We start from the raw sequence: 23,204 nt of genomic DNA on the forward strand, positions 1-23,204 counted from the left end.
TACTATCCAACCCCCTGCTCTGACCTGCAAAGAAAGAAAGCAGAAAACTTACCCAATCTATTAGAAAAACACGAAAACGTAAAATATTGGTCATCCAAGTGCAAGAGGTCCAATTTCATGCCAGTTCTAAGAGGTAACCGAAGGCTGTGCATCCAAGTAAATCCCTTGAAGAAGGTTTTGAGCGCCCTTTTATTATTAAAGCCATCCAGTGGGCCTGTTGCCATTCCCAGTTATTTGGGCGGAGACTATAATTGTTGATGTTTTATAAAAGATTTCTTAAATAAATTAAAATAAAAGGTAAAATTGGCGGGATAAAAATTGTGGTAGTACAAATTCGGAGCAAATTTAAAACATTGTTAAATTGAACACTGTTGTTACATATCTTGAAAAATCTACTTAACTGTCGAATTATTATATTAATAAAAACTTTCTTATGCAGATTGCTATACCAATGTTGCATACTTTTATTAAAAAAACTGAAAATTATCCTTTTTATCGTAGATATCAGTGATGAGTCCAGAATTATCGATTTTAAAAGAAATAGCCAAAAACTTAGCAGATTGTATGTAATCATTGGCTTTATTTAATTGTAAGTTTTGTGGGTAAATTAGATTGAATTTCTCTTCCAAGTTACTTTTGAAAATCAGGATGTCGTAGATATATCTAAAAACAATGTGTTTGTTGAACAGTATATTTGAATTCATAGAAAAATATATATAATTTGGCAGCCATGCTAGAGTGATTTGTGCCCATGCCAATTCATGGAAAGATAAGAGGCGCTTAAAACCTTCTTCAATGGAGGCATTTACTTGGATGCACAGCCTTCGGTTGCCTGTTAGAATCTGCATGAAATTGGACCTTGTGCACTTGAATAACAAATATTTTGCGTTTTCATGTTTTTCTAATAGATTGAGTAAGTTTTCTGCTTTCTTTTTTTGCTGGTCAGAGCTGGGGGTTGGATAGTACAAGTCAGCATTATCAAAAAACTTGTCACCTTTTATAATACTCGTAATGTCAACCAATGCTAAGCCTACCATGCAGTTGGAATAAGAAAGCAAATTCTTGCTAATTTCATAAAAATGCAATTACTCACTGACTTGTGCGTCGCCGAACTCTATAGACACCTTTAAATTATTATTATAACATACTAACTGCTCCAGCTCTTTGAAAATGTAGCAGTTACTGCCCATTCTATTAATTATCTTAATGTTCATATTGTTCAACTTTTCCTATTTACATGGTTTTCAATTTACATTGTTAATATTCTTTTGGGTTTCTTGTTGTTGTTTAGTACACTTGCCATTATGCTACCTACGAGTGTGACATTAAATTGTATAATATATGTAGTATACATTTATTACTTTAGCTGCATTTGAGCTGGCTAAATGTAGAATATTTCACTTCAAGTTTTAATAATTACACGTATATGTATGTATGTATGTATGTATATATATATATATATATATATATATATATATATATATATATATATATATATATATATATATATATATAATTAATCTTCAAAGTTTAAACTACTGTTGTGACTTATCATAACAACATCTTACTACTATTATATATGCGAAAGTTTGTCTGTATTGATGTATGGATGTTTGTTACTCTTTCACGCAAAAACTATTGAATGGATTTTGATGAAACTTTACAATAATATAGCTTATGCATCAGAATAACACATAGGGTAGTTTTCGTCCCATTATGGGGGGCAAAACCCGCTTAGGGGGGCAATTAAACACAATTTTCGTATAAATTCTCTAATATGGGGATGAAAAAATGCTTGCACATATTGACATTATATGTCCATCGAAAGCTCTGATTTTTCTGCTGAAGATGGCACCTGTTTGAAATTTCTAAGTAGAATAAAAAACGAGTTATGAGCTTTTTAGTTCCAGGTTCGAAGGCTTTCCGTAACTCATTACAATATTTAGTGTATCATCTCAACTCCCTGTCGATAACGACTATTGTTGCATTGTTGACTATCTTTGCTTTTCGTGACTGTTCAAGGCTTTTCTCAAGTCAAATCTTGAAGTAAGATTTTTGCACAAGATTGGCAAATAATACATGGATTTGGCTGATTTTTTTTCCATTTTAATGCATTTTTGAGGCAATTAATGGTTTTTTTTTATTTATTTGTATTGACTGGGTATTTAATCGATCAGCTGGAATCTAACCAAATTTTTTTTGTGGAATCATTTCAATAGCTAAGGCATTTGGCATTTTTTTCAACTGTCGCTGTTTTTGAAGCTAAAGACTACGCAATACTGTTTCTCGGTTTTCACCATGTCACCATTTCTTTAATATTTCTTTTTTTAAATTTGTTAACACGTAAAATAATTTGCCAACTAATTCGCAAAGTCATAAACAGTGCAAAAACTTCCATTACTTTGTCTTTGCACACAATTTCAAACAATTGCCAAATTTTTACTGTTTATTGGAAACATTTCGGGTAGCATCATTGTTGACCCTATTTTGGGACGATTTCTACGGTAAGAAGTTACACATTATACAATAATTTAGATTGCCGGTGTAGCGCTGGATATTATGTATTTGATGGAAATCGGGAAGGGAACTGTTTCACTTTACTTAAGAATAGTTGACCTCACTCGAATTGGATTTTTTGGGAATTACCCAAACTGACTTCTTTACAACTCCTGAACGTTTTCGTGATTTATTTTTTGTGATTAGGTGATTGGTTTCTTCTCAGTTTTGCCAACATTTCATTTATTCCCTTTCCCCCTAATTTTCAGTTTTAATCATACCTTTTGATACATTTAAGGGGGCAGGTAATTTGAAATGTCGGCAAAACTAGAAACAAACACTGTTTTGGTAACTATTTGACCTCTGCCTGTAATGACCATTAACTTGAATCAATTGAAAAAAAAACTTCATCAACGTGAGCGAAGCCGCGGGCAAAAGCTAGTTTTAAATATATCTCTGCTTTTATTTTTGACTTTCAAAACATACTTCTAGGCTTATGCATTTTTTTCTACTTAGTTGTAACTTTTGTGATGATACGGGAATGCTTTTATTCAGAATATGGATGGTGCTGGCGTTCTTGTATGGAATACAAAAACGCTAGGTCCCATTAGATGGAATTTCTTTCCTTTTTTTTCCTCGGCTAGTCTTACTACCACCACTAGGTCTGTCTGTAAATGATGGGGTTATCATGAAACTGTCAGAAGACATATTTTTAAATGCAGCAAACAATTAAAAGTTGGTTAAAATATCTATGCTTTAAACTGAATGGGGTACACTCTACAACCATTTCATTTAAAGCATCAAAATAATAAAAACTAGAAAAAAAAAAATTAAAATTCAGAAGCTGGGCCCTTCAAGTTGATTTGCTTTGTTTCGGATGGATGTATCTACATACTTTGCATTTGTATTGAAGGAAAATGTACTGAGGAATGATTTTTTGAAAATAAATGATCTTAGGATGAGTAGGGACCAATAACAGTACTTAAAAAGTTGATTGTAATGTCTTTTAGGACTAAAATAGCATGATGGTACCTTTAAAAAAGTATATATATATATTATATATCTGTGTGAGTGTGACAGTGAACATTTATTTTTCATTGAGATCTGAAATGAAAATCAAAGTTACTTACGCCACTTTGAAGCTCCATAATTTGTTCTTTAGCAGATACACCTCCAATAATGAGTAATTCTCTACAAAGTATACATAATGATTAATATAAAATTCATACCATTGTACGATTTGCATTTAATTTCTGATAAATGTTGATAACTTCATAAAATATCCCCCTTTTGTTTTTATAGTGTGCACTACAAGCACACACTATAAAAACAACACACTGCACACACTGCAGTAGGAAAACTGTATTAAAAAAAATATGATAAAAGCTAATTGTCAACATTTAGCAATGTGTTTAGTCTAGAGAGGTAAGTTAAGGGTCTAAATGCATGACGGGTAATAATTATTGACGACTATGTTAGGCAACAGGCTGTCATTTAGAGGGTTAAGCAGAGCCAACTCCCCCTCCCAGACTAGGGTTTGGGAAATTAATGTATTTATATATATGTGGGTGTGGTTTTTCTTGTTTTTCAATATAATATAGAATATATTCTTTTTATCCCCTTGAATATATATGAAATGACAGGCATGTTGGCCTAATTTCCATGAATCTATCACAAAGTTTGAAAACTACTATTGAGATGACATTTGAGTCACGCCAAAAAAGATAATGCCTACAAACTGGTGGCTAAAATTTAGTACACCAGTGAGAGTCTGTAAGCAACAGTAGTCAGTGGGTAATCTCACTGTCAATGAGAGAACATCTAAGTCCAGCTCAGTTATTGGCTAAAACAGACTGCTGTGTCTATAACAAGGACAAAACTGCAGTCTCTGGATGTCATAACCGGGCAGTTGGTATATGTTTGTAGTTCTGCCTTAGCCCTGGCTTGGGCCAGCAAGTTACAGCTAATCAGTTTTATTTGGTTTGCCAAATTTAAAATTTTGAACAATTAATCTATGTTCACTATGTTTTCATCTATATAAGTAAAACAAAGAATATATGTGTATTTATGGGTGTATGTACGTTCCCTATGCAAATTCAGTTTACGTCGGATCTCAACTAAATTTGGCAGGGAGGTACTTGTGCACCTGAGAAGGAATGGAGAGGGGTTTTCAAACATTGAAAAAGTACCGAACCATTCAAATTTTAATTTTAGGATCAGAAAATGGCACTTTTCTATTATAAAAAATGCTTGCAAAAATTAGAATAAAATATCCATGGAAACCCCTGAATTTTCTTTATCAGATAAAACTTGTTGCAAGGTAATTAGAACGTGAAATACAACTGTTTTTAACTAATATCACGCTAAAGTGTAGGTAAGCCATCAATTAGAAATCCATTGTTGATTAGAGTCATTGTTGAACAGTGCTTTAATTAAAATTGATAGTGTGAATAAAATAATTGAGAAGAGAGATCTGTTGCCATTTTTTTTTTCAACTATGAACAAATAAAATTCTGGCTTTTGTTTGGAGGCTTTTCCTGTAATCGGGGGACTTAAATTTTTTCCTTTTTGATTTTTTCCGCAATCAGTCTTCTTTAAGCATATGAAAATATATTCACTTCTTTTTTTAATTAATTTACATCCCTGAAGTTCAAGTTCACAGTGGTGAGAAGTCACAATAGCCACACCTAGTTTTTTAAGCAAAATCCATCTTATTGTTTTTCAACAAAAATTTCACAACTCTTTTATGGCTGAAAATAAACAAGAGGGCTGGCTCCCTTGTACCTTGGAAAATAAAATTTGATGACATAACTGTCACGTGTTTATGACGAATGGCATTTTGTGTTTAGGTAACAGAGGTGAGAATTTATTGTGTGAAATGACTCCTTATCAAACTAAAACACAATATTAAAAAAATAAATATACTTAAACAATTAGTATCTGAGACACTTGTGAAAAGAATAATAAATAAATAAGTACATACTTTTAATTAAACAAGTTATTAAGCAACATTTCCAGTTACACAAGGGATGTGACATGCCACAGAAGTAAGAATTCACATGTTGTGAATATGAACCAAAAATATACTAAAATAAAAATTCTTATTGAAAAATTGTTAGCAGGTTTAAATAGATATATTTTTGATAAAATAAAAAGGTATTATTAAACGAATTGTTCTTCAAAGTTTTTTCTGTAAAAGGCATGTGAAAGAAAAGTTACACTTTTTGAAGAATGGCCCAGCTAATTTTTAATAAAATTGAGCTTTGAATTTCCTCAGCATTAAAAAGTACTTTCAGCAAGAAATTTTAATGCATGCAGGGAAAAAACAATTTCTATGCATGATTAATGGAAGAAAAATGGCCATTCACTAATCAACTTTTTCTGCAATATAAAGCTGTTTTTTTTTCCTTCTTTATTTTTCAATCTTAACAAATTTGCATAATATTTTTAGCACTATTCAGAAATTTAACGGTACTCGTTAATTCCAAGTTAAAACTACATTAAGGAGAGAAATGTAGTACATTGAAACACGTTTCAATGGTAATTCTTGAAATGTAGGAGTACAGAGACACTAAATTAAACTCATATGTTTAGCACTTACTTTTTCATAAAGAAAAAAAAGAAGAAAAAAGCTGCAAGGAACAAGGACCAAAGACTCAGTATCAGGCAAAATAAATGTTTTTAAATGTTATTCCAGATAAGTATGTAGATCTTCTCTACAAATTGCCAGATTGATGCATTACAAGTTTTGCATGTTTATTAACAAAATTGCTCCAAAAATTTCTTGAACTGTGCTAGTACAAGTGATTAATTAAGACTCTAGATAAAATTAAATGCTTTAAAGATGAACAACTTTCTAACAATTATAAATATTCAGTGCAAATTCACTTTAAACAAAAAAAAAATCAATGCAAAAAAAGGGTGTCCCAAAATTAACGCAAGATTTGAATTTGCCATTTTTGCAATAAATAGTTGGCAACCCTGAAAAAAGAACAATTTGACAGCTGAGAGTTTAGGGTAATCAAAAATGGAGCGTTATACGATACAATAATGCGCTTTCATTATTGAACAATTGTTACAAAAATAATGAAAGTTGAGGCTGGTCAAGCAGTTACTGTTATTGGCACTCGGCATCGCAACACGGTAATGCACGGGTGGTTGTGGGCTTGTTGACATAGATCTTTGAATTCAAATAACCCCATAAGAAAAAATTTAAAAATGTTAAATCACACGATCTAGGGTGCCAATTCTGATGACCGAAATGAGAGAGTACACGACTAGGAAATGCCTCATGCAGTAATTGAAATGTTACACTCTCTCTAGCTGTATGGTACAATAACACCCCATTTTTACTAACCCTAAACTCTCAACTGTCAAATTGTTCTTTTTTCATGGCTGGCAACAATTAATGGAAAAAATGGTGGCAAATTCAAATCTTGCGTTAATTTTGGGACACCCTATATAATTAAAAAATTATGTCATTCTTTTAAAAGACTTTTAAACTTATCACATTTGTATAAAATTCAATGGTTATTCATTTTGTATTTTCAATGTCACAGAGATCACATTGAGTTATATATAAATATCACAAAACTTGTTCATCATTACATCATTAGGGGAAAAAATCATGCACATATGTTTTATTAAAAAGTTTTAATATTTAGCTACAACATTTACACTACAGAACTGGTTAAAACTTACTTTACAGTTGGATTATGAAGGAACTTTTTGAAGCTTTGAATGCATTTTAAAGTCTAAAGGGGGAAAAAAGTATTAATTAGTAAAATATTCAACTTTTTTTTAACTGAACAATACAGAAGTAACAATTTGAATTAAAATGCATTGAAAACAACTGATTAAAATTAAATATTATCGCCTAACCATTTGTAATACATCGTTAGTCAAACGTGAATTATCTTTGCTGATGTAGCAAAAGGTAAAAGCAAATATATTTACCTTTCATTCAACTCCTTTTCATTAATTGTAGAGGAAGAAAAAAGTTGCATATTCTATCTACATTCTTTGCATTAAAAATTAAAAAATAATAAGAAATAAAGTAAACCAAAGTAGCTGCAGTAGCAACTGTAAAATGATGCTGGTATATTTTTATGTTCCTGTCGAGAAGCTCATTATATATATATATATATATATATATATATATATATATATATATATATATATATATATATATATATATATATATATATATATAACACTTTTAATGAACAAAAAATAAATGTGCACAACTTTTAACAGTTAACAGAAAAAAAAATTCTCTTTCACTGGAGATCAATGAAACTCAAAAAACATCATTGACAATAATAATGATAACAATTAAATGTTTCGCAAAAAAATCAAAGCATTAAACACATTTTTTAAAAAGGCCGTTTTCTGAAAAAAGTTATTCATCTAACTGGAAATCATGAAGTACGGCAAAAAAAAAAAAAAAAAATCACTTTTGAAAATGATAGCACATTTTATTTTGTATTGATTAATATGCACTTGCTTGCATTAATGATTTTGCACATTTTGAAAATAAAGTTAAATTGAAAAACAGGATGCATAATAGAAATTTCAAAAAGACTCCTTTTCTTTAAGATACATGCTAAATGCGTCTTAATCTACTTTCCTGTCAAAGGCAAAGTCAAATTCGTTTATTACAAGCCTGATTTAATGAGAACCCTGAATCAATAACGAAGTCAGAAAGATTTAGTTGGCACAAAGATTTAGTTGGTTAACTCTGTGGGAGTTCAAATCGTTTTGGATGAGAAAACTCTATATCATCATGAGCAATATTTCAGGAATTATAAAAAATTCTATCAACTGCTGCCCTGCAACTCAGTTAATCTTTTTGAAAAATGTCTTAAACTCTTTAAAGTCAACCATGAAGTTAATGATGAATTGCTAATCCAGCAAACAAGTGAGAAGCGTACTTTTTTGGAAAAAGTTTACTCAGCTAGGAGTTGCAGGGTAGGACACTTGTGTGCAGAGATCTCTACCACCAAATTCTACACGTGTTTTCCAGACTATAAATTCAAGTTATCAAAACTTTTAAATCAAACTTCTGCAAGTATCTGATTTTTATGCTTTTCGACAGAAGAAAAAAATAGGAGCAACCTTACAAACAAATGTAAACATACTCTTAACTTTATTGTACAATGAACAGGGAAAAATTACTAAGTTACATTAAAACATCAGTTGTTTACATAAGGCTTGATTGAACATTTCACATAAGAAGCAAATCACTGAGGAAGAAGTAGATGATTAGGAGAGTTTGGTAAAGTAAATTGAGAAGCAGGAGAAGCATTTGAAAACTTTGCGTACCAACATAATCACTTCAGAGATATCTACTCTTTAGAATATTGTAGCTGAAGTTTTTCAGCTAAAGCAGATGAAAAAAAAAAGAATGAGAGTGATGATAACGACAAATGTGAAGAATTTCAAGTTGAAACATCCCTAAGACATTTAAACGCTTAGGAGTGAACAAAAAAATTGAATTTCTTCCAAGCGAAGGGTGCAAATCTTGATGTTTTTCAAACCATGAGTATATTTTACAAAGAATAATAATCCAAGAAAGAGATAAAATGACAGTTGAAACCAAATTCTTTGGTACTGTACAGAAATGTACAAAGTGGTCTGAAAGTGGGGGTATTTATATTTTTTCAACTTTATGTTCGCTATGAGTTAATGATGGTTATAGAGAATCAGGCCCGGTTCCTAGGGTAGGCGACTGGGGGGGGGGGGATGAGGCCGCCTGGGGCGGCAGATTTTAGAGGCAGCAAATTTTGAAATTGAAACTTCTTTTTTAAAGTATGAATATCTGTTTCAGCGTCATAAAATTCACTACTTCAATGCTAAAAAAATAATAATTTAGAGTGGGTACCAGTATTTGGATACCCAAAACATACTTCAGAATTTAACAAAAAAATTCAATTTAATTTTAGAGGTGGCAAATGGCCTGATTTAAAAGTCTTTTGAAAATATTAAGAGCAAGAATCTGAGAGAGTGTCACACTTGTGATTCATGCTATCTCAGATTTTCTCCAAAAAATTACCAATTGAAATTACCAATCTTATTAAAACCTTAATCCAGAATTTTTTGTTCTGAAGTTGAGTTGTTCAGTTTTTATGGGCTCCTAAAGGTCAACGCGCGACAGCAAAAATTGAGCGGATTTATAAGACATGGAACTTGCTATGAGCCACAATTGTTGCCGAGAACAATTTACCTCCAAATTCTTTTTATGTATGAAGAATAGAAGGTTCAAACATTACAAAATGAAGGCTAAATTTATGGCAAGTTATTACCGCAAATCCAATGAAGGTCACAAAAAAGCTTTTCAGTTGAAACGGCAAAAGTACTGTTGCTTGAAAGGACTACTGATGTTTATGATAAAACTTCAAGATATCTGTATACCAAGCACTAACCCATAACTAACAACATTGAAAATAAAAGGGGGTACACCTACTTTTAGAACACTCTGTATACTTAAAAAATCAAGTATGCATGGGTTTTTATAATTTTTTCACAAATCCGTTTTTAATGAGCATTTGGTTACAATGAGCAAATATCACTGTTTCTTTGAGCTCATTATATCTGCAAATGCGACTGTATACAGTCAGACCTCGATATAAGATCACCCGCATATAAGATCACTTCAGTAAAGTCCCGACTCATTGAATAGGGAATGTGTGTTATGGATTATCGGATATATGGTCAGGTCTCAAATACCGCTATTGCTTATAAGGTCATTTTTGTCTGACTTTCTTTGAGTGATTTCAATGCCTCACTGATTCAGTTCCACAAATTTCCCCTAGTACATGGTCTTTTATCGAAAATATACCATCTGCCCAACGAACCCCTCAAATTCTAGGAAAAAGGCGTGTAGAGACATTAGAATGCTGTAGAGAGAAAACGACTGAACTGAGTAGGAAGGATCATTCACCCCCCCCCCTAACTCAGGTAAAAAGAGAGAGTTTTGTTTCCCCAGGCTGCTTACTGTTGGTTCCTATTCATGCTTTGTGGATTGAGTATAGCAGCTATTAGATAAGGGTCAAGATCAATAGAGATGGCTTTTATCAAGGCGTACAAATTTCGAAGACAGGTCCCCATAGTATCACCTTTTCCATTGTAAACACATGTCCATTCTCGACCAGCAAACCACTGGAAATTATCTCATTCAAACCGTTTTTTCACTTGTATTAATTTCTGAATTAAAATTTTAACAAATAATTTTCTAATTGCCAACTAATTTCATTAATTTTAATCGACTCAACTTAATGAAAACATCATAATTTCATCAAGTGATATAGTATTGAGAACATTATAGTTTAGTATTTGTTTGTTTTTTTTTTTTTTTGATAAAAATTTATGAACCAGTTATAAGGTCACATTCTCAAAGTCCCGAGGGGTGACCGGTGACCTTATATCAAGGTCTGACTGTATTCAAAAAATCATTTAAAAGGTCTAACTCTTCCTTTCAAGTATACAAAACTAAAAAAATAAAGGACAAGCCTCACAAATTAGAAGGTGCTTGTCAAAAATCTTGAAATCTGGGGTACCCTCAAATCATAAACATTTATGATAATACAATAAACAAAACTTATAGAAGAGACAATTCAAAGAAATAATAAACAATCACTTACTTGCTCAGCTAATTCTCTTGAAGGCTAAAAAAAGGGGGGGGGGGGTATTAATAAATACATATTGCAACATTTTTTACTTCAGATTTTTAATTTTGATTTATAATTAGGGTAACAGCACCGACAACCGACAAGAGTCTAGTAACAGACAGTAAGTTTTGACTTAAATAATAAGAATTTTAGGCGAGTAAAACTGATGTTGCTGTGGCCCATGAATATGGTGCAACCATCTAATGTTATCAGAATGAATTTTATGAGCCAGTTGGTTTTTCAAGGCAGTGGTGGAAGGTTAGGAACAGACAGCAGGAGGTCAATTGGTGTTTAATTTTCATTTGAAATAAATAAGGCTTTAGTTTTAAAAACAAATAACTTTCGCATATTTCGAAGAGAAAGAGAATTTTGTCCATTACTCATCCTTTCCTCATCCAATCTGTTACTGGGTATCATCGGATCTTTCCGTGTCTGTTACTGGAAATAGGACATTCTTTCGAAATTAAGCAAATAAAAATAGAATTAGCTAATTCAGAGGATCCAAAAGCAGCCAAACGTTAGATGAGATGTAGTTGCATGAGAGAAAAATAGTCTTAAAAGTCTAAATATATAAAAAGGCTCAGGAAATTGAGTTAACCTGAGAGCGATGTCTTAAGCATGTCTGTTACTGGTGCCGTTACCCTGAATTCTTGGTAAAATTAATGTTAATTAAAATTATGAGTTTTGACAATGTGAGTCAAACATATACATAAGCAGCAATTTTATACCAAAAATAAACATTAAAATTTTTCATGTAAAAAAGAAAACTATACCTAACTGAGAAACAAAAAATGAATAAAAAGATTTGTACTAAAAAGTAAAAGTATAATCACCAATATTAAAAAAAAAGACACAAAATTGCAAAAAAAGAAAAATATATCAGACATGTTAGAGTTTCTCAATGCAAAAAGAAGCAGACTTATGAATGTAAAGACATTTAATATGAGACAATGCTTTTGTCAAATATCTGTACTTCCATTAGCACTTTTTTTTTTTTTACACTGGAAAATGAATTCCTTGTAAACTTGAAACACCTTTCCCCAAAACATGGATCTTGTAGCCATGAAACACGGCACTTTTGAAAATGTGTGCTTTCTTTTTGCTGTTGGCTATATATTTACATAAAACTGGTCTAAATAGAGAACACATACAGGGAATACACAGTTTTCTCAAAAGTAAAATAAAAAATCAATAAAAATTAAAAAAAGAGAGAGAGAGAACACAATCTAGTGCATAAAAATGACTTGTTTTTCTCTGTCCAACTTAACATTAAAGTTAGTTTAAAATCTTTTAAAGCATCCTATAAAAAAGTTAAGTGATTGGTAAGTATTACACAACTTAGGTTGAGAAAAAAAATCAGGCAAACAAATTTCAAACAATAGGGTGAAAGTATGAAATGACTCTTCACTCGAAATTTTATCTCAGCAATTTAATTTTAAGCATAACATCTAATACAATAGTATTTAAAATCCAACCTCAATAATGATTGCTTGAGGAGCATTCTTGATATTTTTCACAGGACCAGATGATTCTCCTAAGTAAACAATATTTTTTTAGGAATGACAACATTTTTGAAATAATTATCTCTCTCAAAATTAATAGAAGACTATTATCTGACCACAGATTGTATGGAAAGACAAGCATCCATTTTACTACCAGAAATGGACAAATCTATTATTTTTTATCGATTCCAGCTTTTGCGGAAGCAGAGTCACATTCAAATGAGCACAGTACCGGCATCAAATTTTTACTTTTCCCCCTCATTCAGATTGATTCGTCTTATCTGGACGTTTGAAAATTCCATACAATCCGTGGTTGGACAGTATTACTAAGAATAATTTTGAAGTTAAGATACATTGCTAAAAATGTATATGAAATTTTGTGAGCACAGATTCTAAGTCTGAAACATCATAAAAACTAATAAGTAGGGGAGGGTGGCCCAAAGCGGGTAGGCTTTTGAAGAACGCTCGAAAATTATAGTTTTTGGAGCGGGTAAGCATAAATAATTGTGATTTGGTACATTTGCCAATCAAATATGAAGTTATAAATGATTAAAATAATTGACTAGCTATCTGCCACTATAAAAAATACATGTAAAAAAGTTGTACTTATCCAATTTAAAGTCAGCACATTTGTTTATAAAAGATAAAGAAATAACTGATTAAATTAAAAGACAAACTAATTGCCATCCTAAAAAATAGCTTTTTAAAGTTATGCTTATCCTATTGAATTAGAAAATCTTAGTTAGATAATTATAACCTTAAATTCAAAAAAGAAACAAACGAAATGACTATCGTAGTTAGTAGGTGGATGGTGTCGGAATATTGTAATATTATTGACAATCAAAAAAATAATCTGGTCTTCGACTAATGACAAGTTACAAAACTTCATTTTTTAAAAGAAATGTATCTTTTTTTTTTTTTTTAAAGCCTGGTCACGCAATGCCGCTTCACTTCTGCTGTGCTGGGACTAATTAAAACTTGGGGGTGTTCATGTAAACACGACATATGTATGCATCGCCGCTTACATACCATAGGGGAAGGGGGGAATGCAAAGGCCTTCCCGCTTTGGGTCACCCTCCCCTAAGGGTATTGTTAAAAATTATGTTTTTTTTCCTTCGAAATTTGAAGCCTTTTTTGGCAATTACAACAGCATGAGAGTGATGGCTAATTGCAAAGGTTCAACACTGAATGTAAATAGCTGGATTAAGAGAAGGAATGACTATTGGAGCAATAAAGAGATAGCTTCACCATTCACCTCCACAACTTAAACACTAGCCAGAAGTGGAGAGAAATTTTATTCAATCTCCTGTACACATAGTAACTACTTATGACAAATAACAGAACTTCTGGGCTCACGAATAAAACAAGTACCATCCTGTATCTATTCAATGGTTCTGTTTATGGATTCATGCATTGAACCCTGGACCCTCTCATCCCATGTAACCACTAAGCTCACCGTGATCCCCAAAATATGAAATTGAGCAGATAAATAACAGGAGGTGGGGAACCTAATGGTTAAAGCATCAGAGAATCTTAGGTTCAATGTCTAAAGCAGATCTCTCAACCTATTTTAGTCAAAGAAAAGGGTAAAAGAGGACCATATGGGGGGAGGGGGGGTCATTTAAACCGAACAAATTATTTTGCAAGTATCAAGATTTTAGAGACTTTTTTGGCACTTTAATAAATTTTGAATTTTGTAAGCCTGAAAATATTATTATTTATTGCAATGAAGCAAGAATAACTAATATAGTCAAACATTTATTTATTTATACATAATTGTTTCCATAAATAATGACTTGCTACGGAATTATAATGGGCATGCCATACCCCATATTATTCTAAAAAATGTCTTTAAGAATGTTTAAGAACTCTTCTTCTGTGCAACTCTAAATAGTATTGCAAGTCCAACTCTTGTAAGTCCACAGTATCTACTTTTGCATCCTAAATGCTTTATACTACAGGAAAACTAACATTATGTGTCTGAATTTCTGATATATTAAGGGTAAAATCAATCCTCTTCTGGGTATATTTTTATTTAAATGCATTTGAACAAAATATTCCATGTTCAGTAACATACAAAGTAATTTTGATAACATTTGTACTAACATTTAATTCAACATCTATCAGCACTGCTACAAATCATTACTGTCATTAAAGTTTGGTAAAAATCAAGTTTTGGAAAAAATCAAGTTTAAAGTTATGGGTATTATGTCCACAACCTCCAAGTTAAAATAGAGGTTCTTCTGCTTCTACAAAAACATTAACTAGAATTACAAACAATTACACATTTAACTACTTTTTTTTTTTTTTTTAAACTTTCTTTCTGCAAACGTTTTAATCAATTGGAAAAAAAAAAAAAAAAACTCATATTTTTAAAGCACATAATTTTAATTTCATACAGAACAGTGATTTTTTTTATTTTAAAATTTTGTTACCTCTTTATAAATTTAAGCGGAATTAGGGTAAAAAAATAAAAATTAAGTAAATTCAAGAAAAAGAAGTTTAACTAAATATACATAATGCAAATACTGGTGTTCATACCAGAGATAGAAGAGTTGACTAGACATTCCTTTGAAGCAGAGCAAACAGCAACATATCCATCCTACAATTTTAAAATTTAATAGTTTTATGACAGTATGAGCATTTAAAATTAAGACTAAAAATTAATTAGATTATAAAATAAATAATAACAAGTAAATAAGTAACCTTTACCTCAGGAGGATACCTGAAACTTGTTTCGCCAAAGTTAAATTCCATTTCAGCATTCTAAAATATCAAAAAATAATAATAATGAATTGTCATATTTCCAAATCAGAAAAAAAGATACTTTTACAGAAATTCAATCAAAAATTCAATTAGTTACAATTAACTATGTGTTTTGTATATTATCTATACAATGTTTTTTATTTGATTGTGGAAGTACATATGCAGAGTTTAAAACAACCATCTTTATTTTAAGAAGTATTTTTCCAAATTTTTGCATCAGTGAACAAAAGAACATCTAATTACATTTATATTTTATTACCTTCAAGACTACTGCAGGAAAGAAAGCAGATTTTCTCAAATTATCAGGCATTTTGAATGCATTTTCAAAAACAGTCCCTGAAAAAAACATAAGTGATTAACAATATGAAAAGCATTTTTAACAAAACTAAGTTAAATAGGAAGAATGTGGGAAGACTCCAAGAAGGGGAAAAAATGAACGTTGGACTGTGTAATAACAATCAATCATCTCATATGTACAATTCTCAATGCAACACCAGCAATCCCCCAGACTTTCTGGTTTCAAGCCAAATTCCATGCTACAGCAGGACATGAGCTCTGAAAGGAAGGGCTAAGGAATGAAGCAGCAATGGGGCTCAAGGTGAAAAAATAAGATTAAAACCTATTTTTACCCGACTGCGCGTGCACGACGCAAAGGAGGGTAATGTGTTTATCAGTCTATGTATGTATGTTCGTATGTGGCGTTCTAGGGGCAAAACACCTTGGTCAATTTAGGTAATTCTTACATCAATCAATTTGTATTAACCTTGGGAGTGTCCCTAAACACATGACAGTAATCAAAATTCACCATATCAACAACCAGTTGCCACATTTTGTCAGTTCGGGATTGGCGCACGTTTGGTGTTGCACACTGTGTCGCACGCTACCTGAGTGCGACAAATGCAGGTAGTTTTCGCTGCCTGAGTTTTTTTATTTACTAAGTCTACTAATTGGGATCTCAGTGGCTGAGTTGTCTAAGCGATTGCTTCTCCCGCTTGAGGCAGTGGGTCAAGACAACCTCGCTCCGGATGTACTTTCCCCTCTTTCTGATCTAAATTGTTTCATGTGTTCTTTATTTGTATTATGTACTGTAATAAAAAGTATATTATGTATAATGAAGGCAAGACACTCAGATTGTAATCCTCATCAAAATAAACCCATGCAATAAGCACCAAAAGAGAGAAAGTCTACTACAGTAGGAGACCGTTATAACGCACACCTTGGGACCAGAGCTTTTGCGTTATACAGGTTTTTGCGTTATATAGATCATGTCACAAATTTCGAAACTAATATTCAGAATATATCTATATACTAGCACTTCAGATTGAGTTTTATCTGCAATGAGTATTAAAGCACCAATATTACAATGAGTTATTCACAAATAAATATGTTTCACAATAAAAATCCTGCACTTCTGCTAGTTTTATGGTTTTCATAACAGCTGCATTTTCAAGAGCCATCTGGTATTTTCTGTTTAAAATAAGTACTCATTTTCAATTTAAAAACTTTGAAATAAGATGGAAAGATGAAAAACTTTCAAAATTTAATTTGCCTAACATTTTTTATGTTTGTAAAGCAAAACAGAGGGATTTTTTAAACTTCAAAACTTATTGTTTACTTCTGAAAAGTAGTGCGGTTTATAGAGAATTGCATTATATAGGTCGGCGTTATAATGGTCTCCTACTGTAATCCGATTTTCATCTCTAACATGTGTTGCATTTGTTTTTGCCTTGATTCAAGGGACTGAGTTTCGCAACGTGTACTTTCTCGACAGGCTTTTTTAGTTTTGCAAGAAAGATTTGACTGACGACGTTTCCGATTTCGCGTCATCATGAGTTATACAGGCTGTTTATATAGCTGTGCTGTGGTTGATTTTAATTCGCGCATTTTTTCCGAAGGTCAAGCACATGTAGCTTTATTTATTGCTATGCTTGATAAAAGCAGAAAAGGTACATGGCCTGATCAAAAAAGAGGACTACACAGCAGAGCCACAAGTCATAAAGGTTTAAAGAATATATCAGCTAAACTTAAAACTATATTGATATTTTTTATGGGGAGCATACAAAATGTGTCTTTGGAGTGGATATAGAGCTCCTCATCAAACGAAATGAGAGATGTGTGATTAGTAACGTGATTTTTTTTTTTGGATGGATCATAATATTGTTGGATGGAGTTTAAAATGAGGACATTTTTTTGCATTGTTCAAGTTCATGTAATGACATACAGTTGTGTATCTGTTTCCTTCTAAATCATGATAAATACAGATATAAATTTTTTAGGGATACTAGATAAGCGTTTCTTTAAACTTCTGACTAATAATCTAAGAGACTAATATTTTTAAAATTTAAAAATATTAGACTCTGGTTTGCAGTGACTTCATAAAAATATCTTACATAGTAATTCATTAGTTTACTACTAAGCATTACTTCTATTAAAGCATTACCAGCAAAAGTACCATTTTACTGGAGAGAAATTTATATAAAGTATCAACGCATCCTGACAATTGCATTTGAGTCAAAGTGTGTACCCAGGAGGATAAAATGAGCAATTTTTCAATAAACAACAAATAGTAACACATCAATTAAAAACTACTAGTTTTATAAGCATTAACAATATAAAAAAGATCATGAGGCAGTGAGAAGCAAAGGGAAGTAAGTGGAAAAATTAAAAATTTGGAGATAACCAGTACAAATGGTAAGTGAACCCCTCCTCTGTCTTGGGGCAAGAGATAGTGCTAGTAGCCTTATTAGATGCTGCTGTACAGCATGATTTAGAAGAAAAAATCAATGAAAGCCTACCTAGGATGTTATCTTTATAGTTGTTTTACTCAAAACTTGAAACTGCCCACTTACATCCCTTTGCTTCTCACTGCCTCATATGCATTTTTAATTATCAAAATCTAATTCCATCACTTCATAAATTTAAATTATGAATTACAATCAGAACTTACCATTTTTTGAAAATTTTATAGTGAAATTATCAAGATTTAGGAAACATCCAATAACATCATGCATTCCAAAGGCCTATTTAAAAAGCAAAATGAAATATATATATATACATATATATATATAGTTAACACTAATTACAAATTAACAAATTAGATAAACTGCAGATTACATAACATAATTACACGCATCAATTTTATCACTTTTGGTACTAACTAGCCAGCAAGGTGGATAGATTAGCTGCCTCCCCCTTTGAACTGCATTAAAAAATCTAGTTTCCATAAAAGATTAGATACATTTGTAAACTTCAAGCAAATAAATGAAGTTTACAATATCCAAAATCCAAAACAGTCCTACAGAGTAAAAACACTTCTCAGTCAAATTGCTAAAAAAATATTTGACTATTTTGCCAATCAGTAATTGAACAGGACATGCGTCATCAAATTCAACAAGTCTTGATTTCATTTAATAACTATACTATTTTTTAAGTTCCTTTTACAAAATTCTGCAATGAAGTGGATTTGGAATGCTGGAAAAATAGCTTTTTTTCGCCCGATAAAACATTACATGACATAAAAGCCAACCATCACACAGATCTAGTTTGCACAGTATTAATTTATGAAATCCTATGTTTATTATGCATAAGATGTTTCAACAAAGGAAGGCTTAACTACTTAATATGATTTTTTTTAAATAGATTAGACAGTTATTATTATTGATACGCCAAGGGTTCAGAGACCTTTTTTTATGAAATGAAGTTGTTATAGAGTAAATTAATCACATTTGGATTATAACAGATTCTTTTTAGAAGAAAAAAAAACTCATCTTTGTGTATGTAAAGTAAAATGATGTAAGAAAATCATATATATGCCAGGCAAACTAATTAACATAAAAGTTATAATATTTAATGTTGTATAAGTTTGATCATTAATATTTAATATTATATAAGTTATACTATTAATATTTGAGATTATATAAGTTATATTAGTATTCTTACATAAATTAACAGTCGGTGACAGATTTGCACATGGGGGCGTGTCATAATGCATGGGCACCTTAGTAAATGTAAAAAAATGTTATGTTAAGTTTCGATTCTTTATGCCCTGGGAATAACTAGCAATTGCAATACTATTTGAGACATGATAAATCCGCCACTGTTAGTAGTTGTAATATTTTGAAATCATGTAATATGAGGTAGAATCTTGATCAAATTTGCATTTTACATGCAGAAGCTCCAAACTGCAAAATTAAAGTATGGGATAAAGATATTCATAAAAGCGTTCACACAATGGATGAATTTGAACAATTCAAACATGAATAAAATGGAACGTAGGAAATAAATACTTCTCCATAAGAATCAAATTGTTTTGCAAATGATTTCTTTCCTGTCCCGCCAAACCCAAATCCTTGTTTATCAGTTCCTAAAAAACACATCATAAAACGTAGATATTTCAATGAATAAATAATAATTTTCATTCATATTAGCAACTCAAATTAGTTTGGTCATCATAAAAGATCAATGTAGAACAGGAAATAGGACATAGAGTGGTATAGAGACATAAAATGTAAAGCAGAGTTTAAAGATTTTAAAAACATTGTGAAAGGATGAAAATTTAATAATATACATTAAATATAAAAGCCCATAAACTTTAAAAACCAATATTTTAACCTTAGAAAAATGCATCACTGCTTTTATGAGATTCACTGGTTTTAATTGAATTAAGAACATACAATAAGATGTAACATCTGCTATTATATATAAAAAAATAAATAAATTTAGACTTGCAACTTCATTAATAAGACAAGTATGCAGCAAAAATGATAAGTTTTATGAACTCATTAAAGGTAAAACAAACTTTGTGTATATCACACAAGCAGTGAAATCTTTTTGTGCTTTCCCCAAACTTGAAAAACTCAAATATTAGTTACCTGTTAATGACCTTCAGGTGACTAGAAATCAATGATATCGTGAAAAAATTATAAAGTTTTAAACTATCAACGGCTTTAGATACTGCATTACCTGTATAAGTTCTCACTAAATCTAAACAATATACATCAGACAGAACATAATCAGCCTATGGATTAAATATCCCAAATCTTATCTGAAGACCTAATTACATACAAGACATATTTCTTGCACTATAGTAACATGGACTTTATCACTGTGTCCCGACATTTGTTTTTAAATTGAATCCAATTTGTCTTTAAAGTTTTATATTGAGTAATAAGAAGTTTTAATGAATTACATTATGTATTATAACATTGCATTTGTGCTGCAAACAAAGCAAAGGAGAGAGACCTGAGAACTAAAAAAGTTCCACTTGAAAAAACATTCAGAAATTTTTTAATGCGTTTTGAGACAATAGGCGGGTACAAGCTTTTTTTTTTTTTTTAATTAAATTGAAGGATATTTTGGAGAATTATTTTGATTTCTGATTTTTATCATCACAGAGAAAATAAACAAAATTGACCAGGGGAAACAAACAAAGAAAAAGAATGATAGTTCAGATTTTACTTTAACTATTATGTGCATGCTTTGCTCATAAATATTAGCTAAATTTTTAAACCCGGGAGATAGAGAAACTAAGCTTATTTTGACTGAGAGTGAGATTATTTTTGCCAGCATTGAGTTGAAATAATAATCTTACATATTGATGTATGAAGCTTACTAAAATTTTGCATTTTCCTCCTGATTGTTTATAATTTATTTAAATTATTTAAAAACTACTTGAGTAACATATCTGACTTTGAAAATTTCCAAAAAATTAACCAAATAAATTCAAAATTTTATTCATTTATTCTGAAATTACTATAAAGATCTTTAAAGGTTGTGTTAGATAACCTATAGTAATGGCAAGGCTAACTTGTTAGCACACATAATGGTGTAATACAGCTCCATTGCAGACTTCACAATGCCGGCAATTTAGCTCTGCCCCAGCTAAGTTTCAAATTCAGAAAGTGGAAAAAAATATCTAGTTATTCAGCAGAAACTATGCTATTCTAAATTAATTTATTCAACTAAAGTTTGAAATAAATACAAAACATCAACCAAAAAATATTTTAAATAAAATGGTTAAAAAATAATTTAAGCTTAATTCAAATCCAAATTGTTAAAACAAATTTACCAAGATCTAAAGAAGCAGATAATGTAGACCATCCAACACGGCAAAGACCTTCATCAGTTACTTTTGCTTCAAAATAATATTTCCCTGGAAGTAGGAATAATATTAAAGTAGAAATCAAGAAAAGTGGTTGTAAACGATGTAGTGAATTCGGAAATGTTAATTGAAGCACTGAAAACAGAATTCATATTTGACGAAAAATCAAAAACATTATAAAGACAGCTGTATGAAGAGATATGTATGGGCAGCAATCAGTGCAAAGTCCACTTCTGTTGTTTGTTAACCAAAACTTATGGTTTTGGAACTAACAAGATTTGATGAACTGATAAATATAGATAGGACACTTCACTGTCAAAGTAAATTTAGTAATAGCATAAAGTTAGGAAAATTTTTAAATCTGAAGAATTGGGTAAAAAGGCAGTAGTTTCCAACAAATAGCTATTTGAGAAATAAAGTACTTACCATGACCTTGAACACCCTTCGTTGCTCGACACCCATGCCATTCTTTAGGTTCACGGCACTGACACATTTTTCCATCTGGACTAACAGCTAAAACAAAAAAAAATGTTTCTGCACACTCCTTTAATAACATAAGTAATGAAATGATAAACTAAATTCAACACTTAAAATTCACATCCTATTCCCAAAGTATTTTTAAAGTACTAGTATCAATCTTATTACTTTAGTTCAAGAAAAAATTATCCATACCTAAGGCATTTCCACGATCATAATAACTCATTCGCCATTTGGCAGCTAAAAAATAACAATAAGAATCAAGCAATCATGCAAATAAAAGCATAAAAGTAAAACATTAATAAAAGTTTAGTTCAACTATACAGACTTTTAGAGCATACAATAGCAAAAAAAATTGAATTTTGTCATCTTGAATTCAAATTACATTTTTCGCAATCACGAGTATGTGTATGTAGGCGTGTGTGTTTGTGTGTGGGGGGGGGGAATGTGTGTTTGTGTGGGGGGGCATGTGTGTTTGTGTGTAGGGTATGTGTATGTGTGTAGGGGTATGTGTATGTGTGTAGGGGTATGTGTACGTGTGTAGGGGGTATGTGTACGTGTGTAGGGGGGTATGTGTATGTGTGCAGGCATGAGTGTGTGGGTAGTTGTGTGTAGGTGTCTGTATGTATGCGTGTGTTTGTGTATGTGTGTAGGTGTATGTATGTGTGTGTGTGTGTGTGTATGTATGTGTGTGTGTGTGTATGTATGTATGTGTGTGTGTGTGTATGTATGTATGTATGTGTGTGTGTGTGTGTATGTATGTATGCGTGTAAGTGTAGGACATGGATGCAACCTGGAGACAGCTTTCGCTAGAGGAGCAGCATCGTGAGGAGCCGGTCGACGGTGGTGCGGCAGAGGGTGCTAGCGGAAAAATAAAATGATAGCACGCCAAGAACAGTCAAATGAAAGCAATAAGCAATCGTGATTGCTCAAAAAAAAATTACAAGAGTAAGTTTTTTCTTTAGTTTTCTAAACAAATACATAATTAATAGTTCTGTTACTTTGATCATATTAAAGGCATGTTTCAGTTCACTTTCCAGTAAAAGTTCAATCCATACACACAATCAGAGGACCAGGAACATATTAAAGAAAAACAAACGGTCTTTAGATCCTCTTGAGTCAGGCTAAGTTAGAGCTTGTAAACAAATTTCAGAAAACAATTTACTATCTAAAAGTGGGGAATTGAAAGTTTAC

The 23,204-nt window shown here is 31.4% G+C and overlaps 1 protein-coding gene across 1 annotated transcript in view; it reads right to left on the reverse strand.

Moving 5' to 3' along the window:
* The window catches only part of LOC129225112 (ATP-dependent RNA helicase DDX1-like), a 74,291-nt gene that overhangs the window by 26,004 nt on the left and 25,083 nt on the right, over positions 1-23,204 (reverse strand). Inside the window, exons 5-16 of the mRNA XM_054859671.1 lie at positions 22,206-22,250; positions 21,960-22,046; positions 21,501-21,584; positions 19,720-19,796; positions 18,381-18,453; positions 15,693-15,769; positions 15,380-15,433; positions 15,209-15,269; positions 12,641-12,699; positions 11,139-11,162; positions 7,198-7,250; positions 3,627-3,687 (exon numbers count right to left, since the gene is read on the reverse strand). Coding sequence (XP_054715646.1) covers positions 3,627-3,687; positions 7,198-7,250; positions 11,139-11,162; positions 12,641-12,699; positions 15,209-15,269; positions 15,380-15,433; positions 15,693-15,769; positions 18,381-18,453; positions 19,720-19,796; positions 21,501-21,584; positions 21,960-22,046; positions 22,206-22,250 — 755 coding nt within the window. The remainder of the gene's footprint in view (positions 1-3,626; positions 3,688-7,197; positions 7,251-11,138; positions 11,163-12,640; positions 12,700-15,208; positions 15,270-15,379; positions 15,434-15,692; positions 15,770-18,380; positions 18,454-19,719; positions 19,797-21,500; positions 21,585-21,959; positions 22,047-22,205; positions 22,251-23,204) is intronic.

This window comes from Uloborus diversus, chromosome 6 (genome assembly GCF_026930045.1).
Source record: "Uloborus diversus isolate 005 chromosome 6, Udiv.v.3.1, whole genome shotgun sequence".
NCBI classification, from domain to species: domain Eukaryota; kingdom Metazoa; phylum Arthropoda; class Arachnida; order Araneae; family Uloboridae; genus Uloborus; species Uloborus diversus.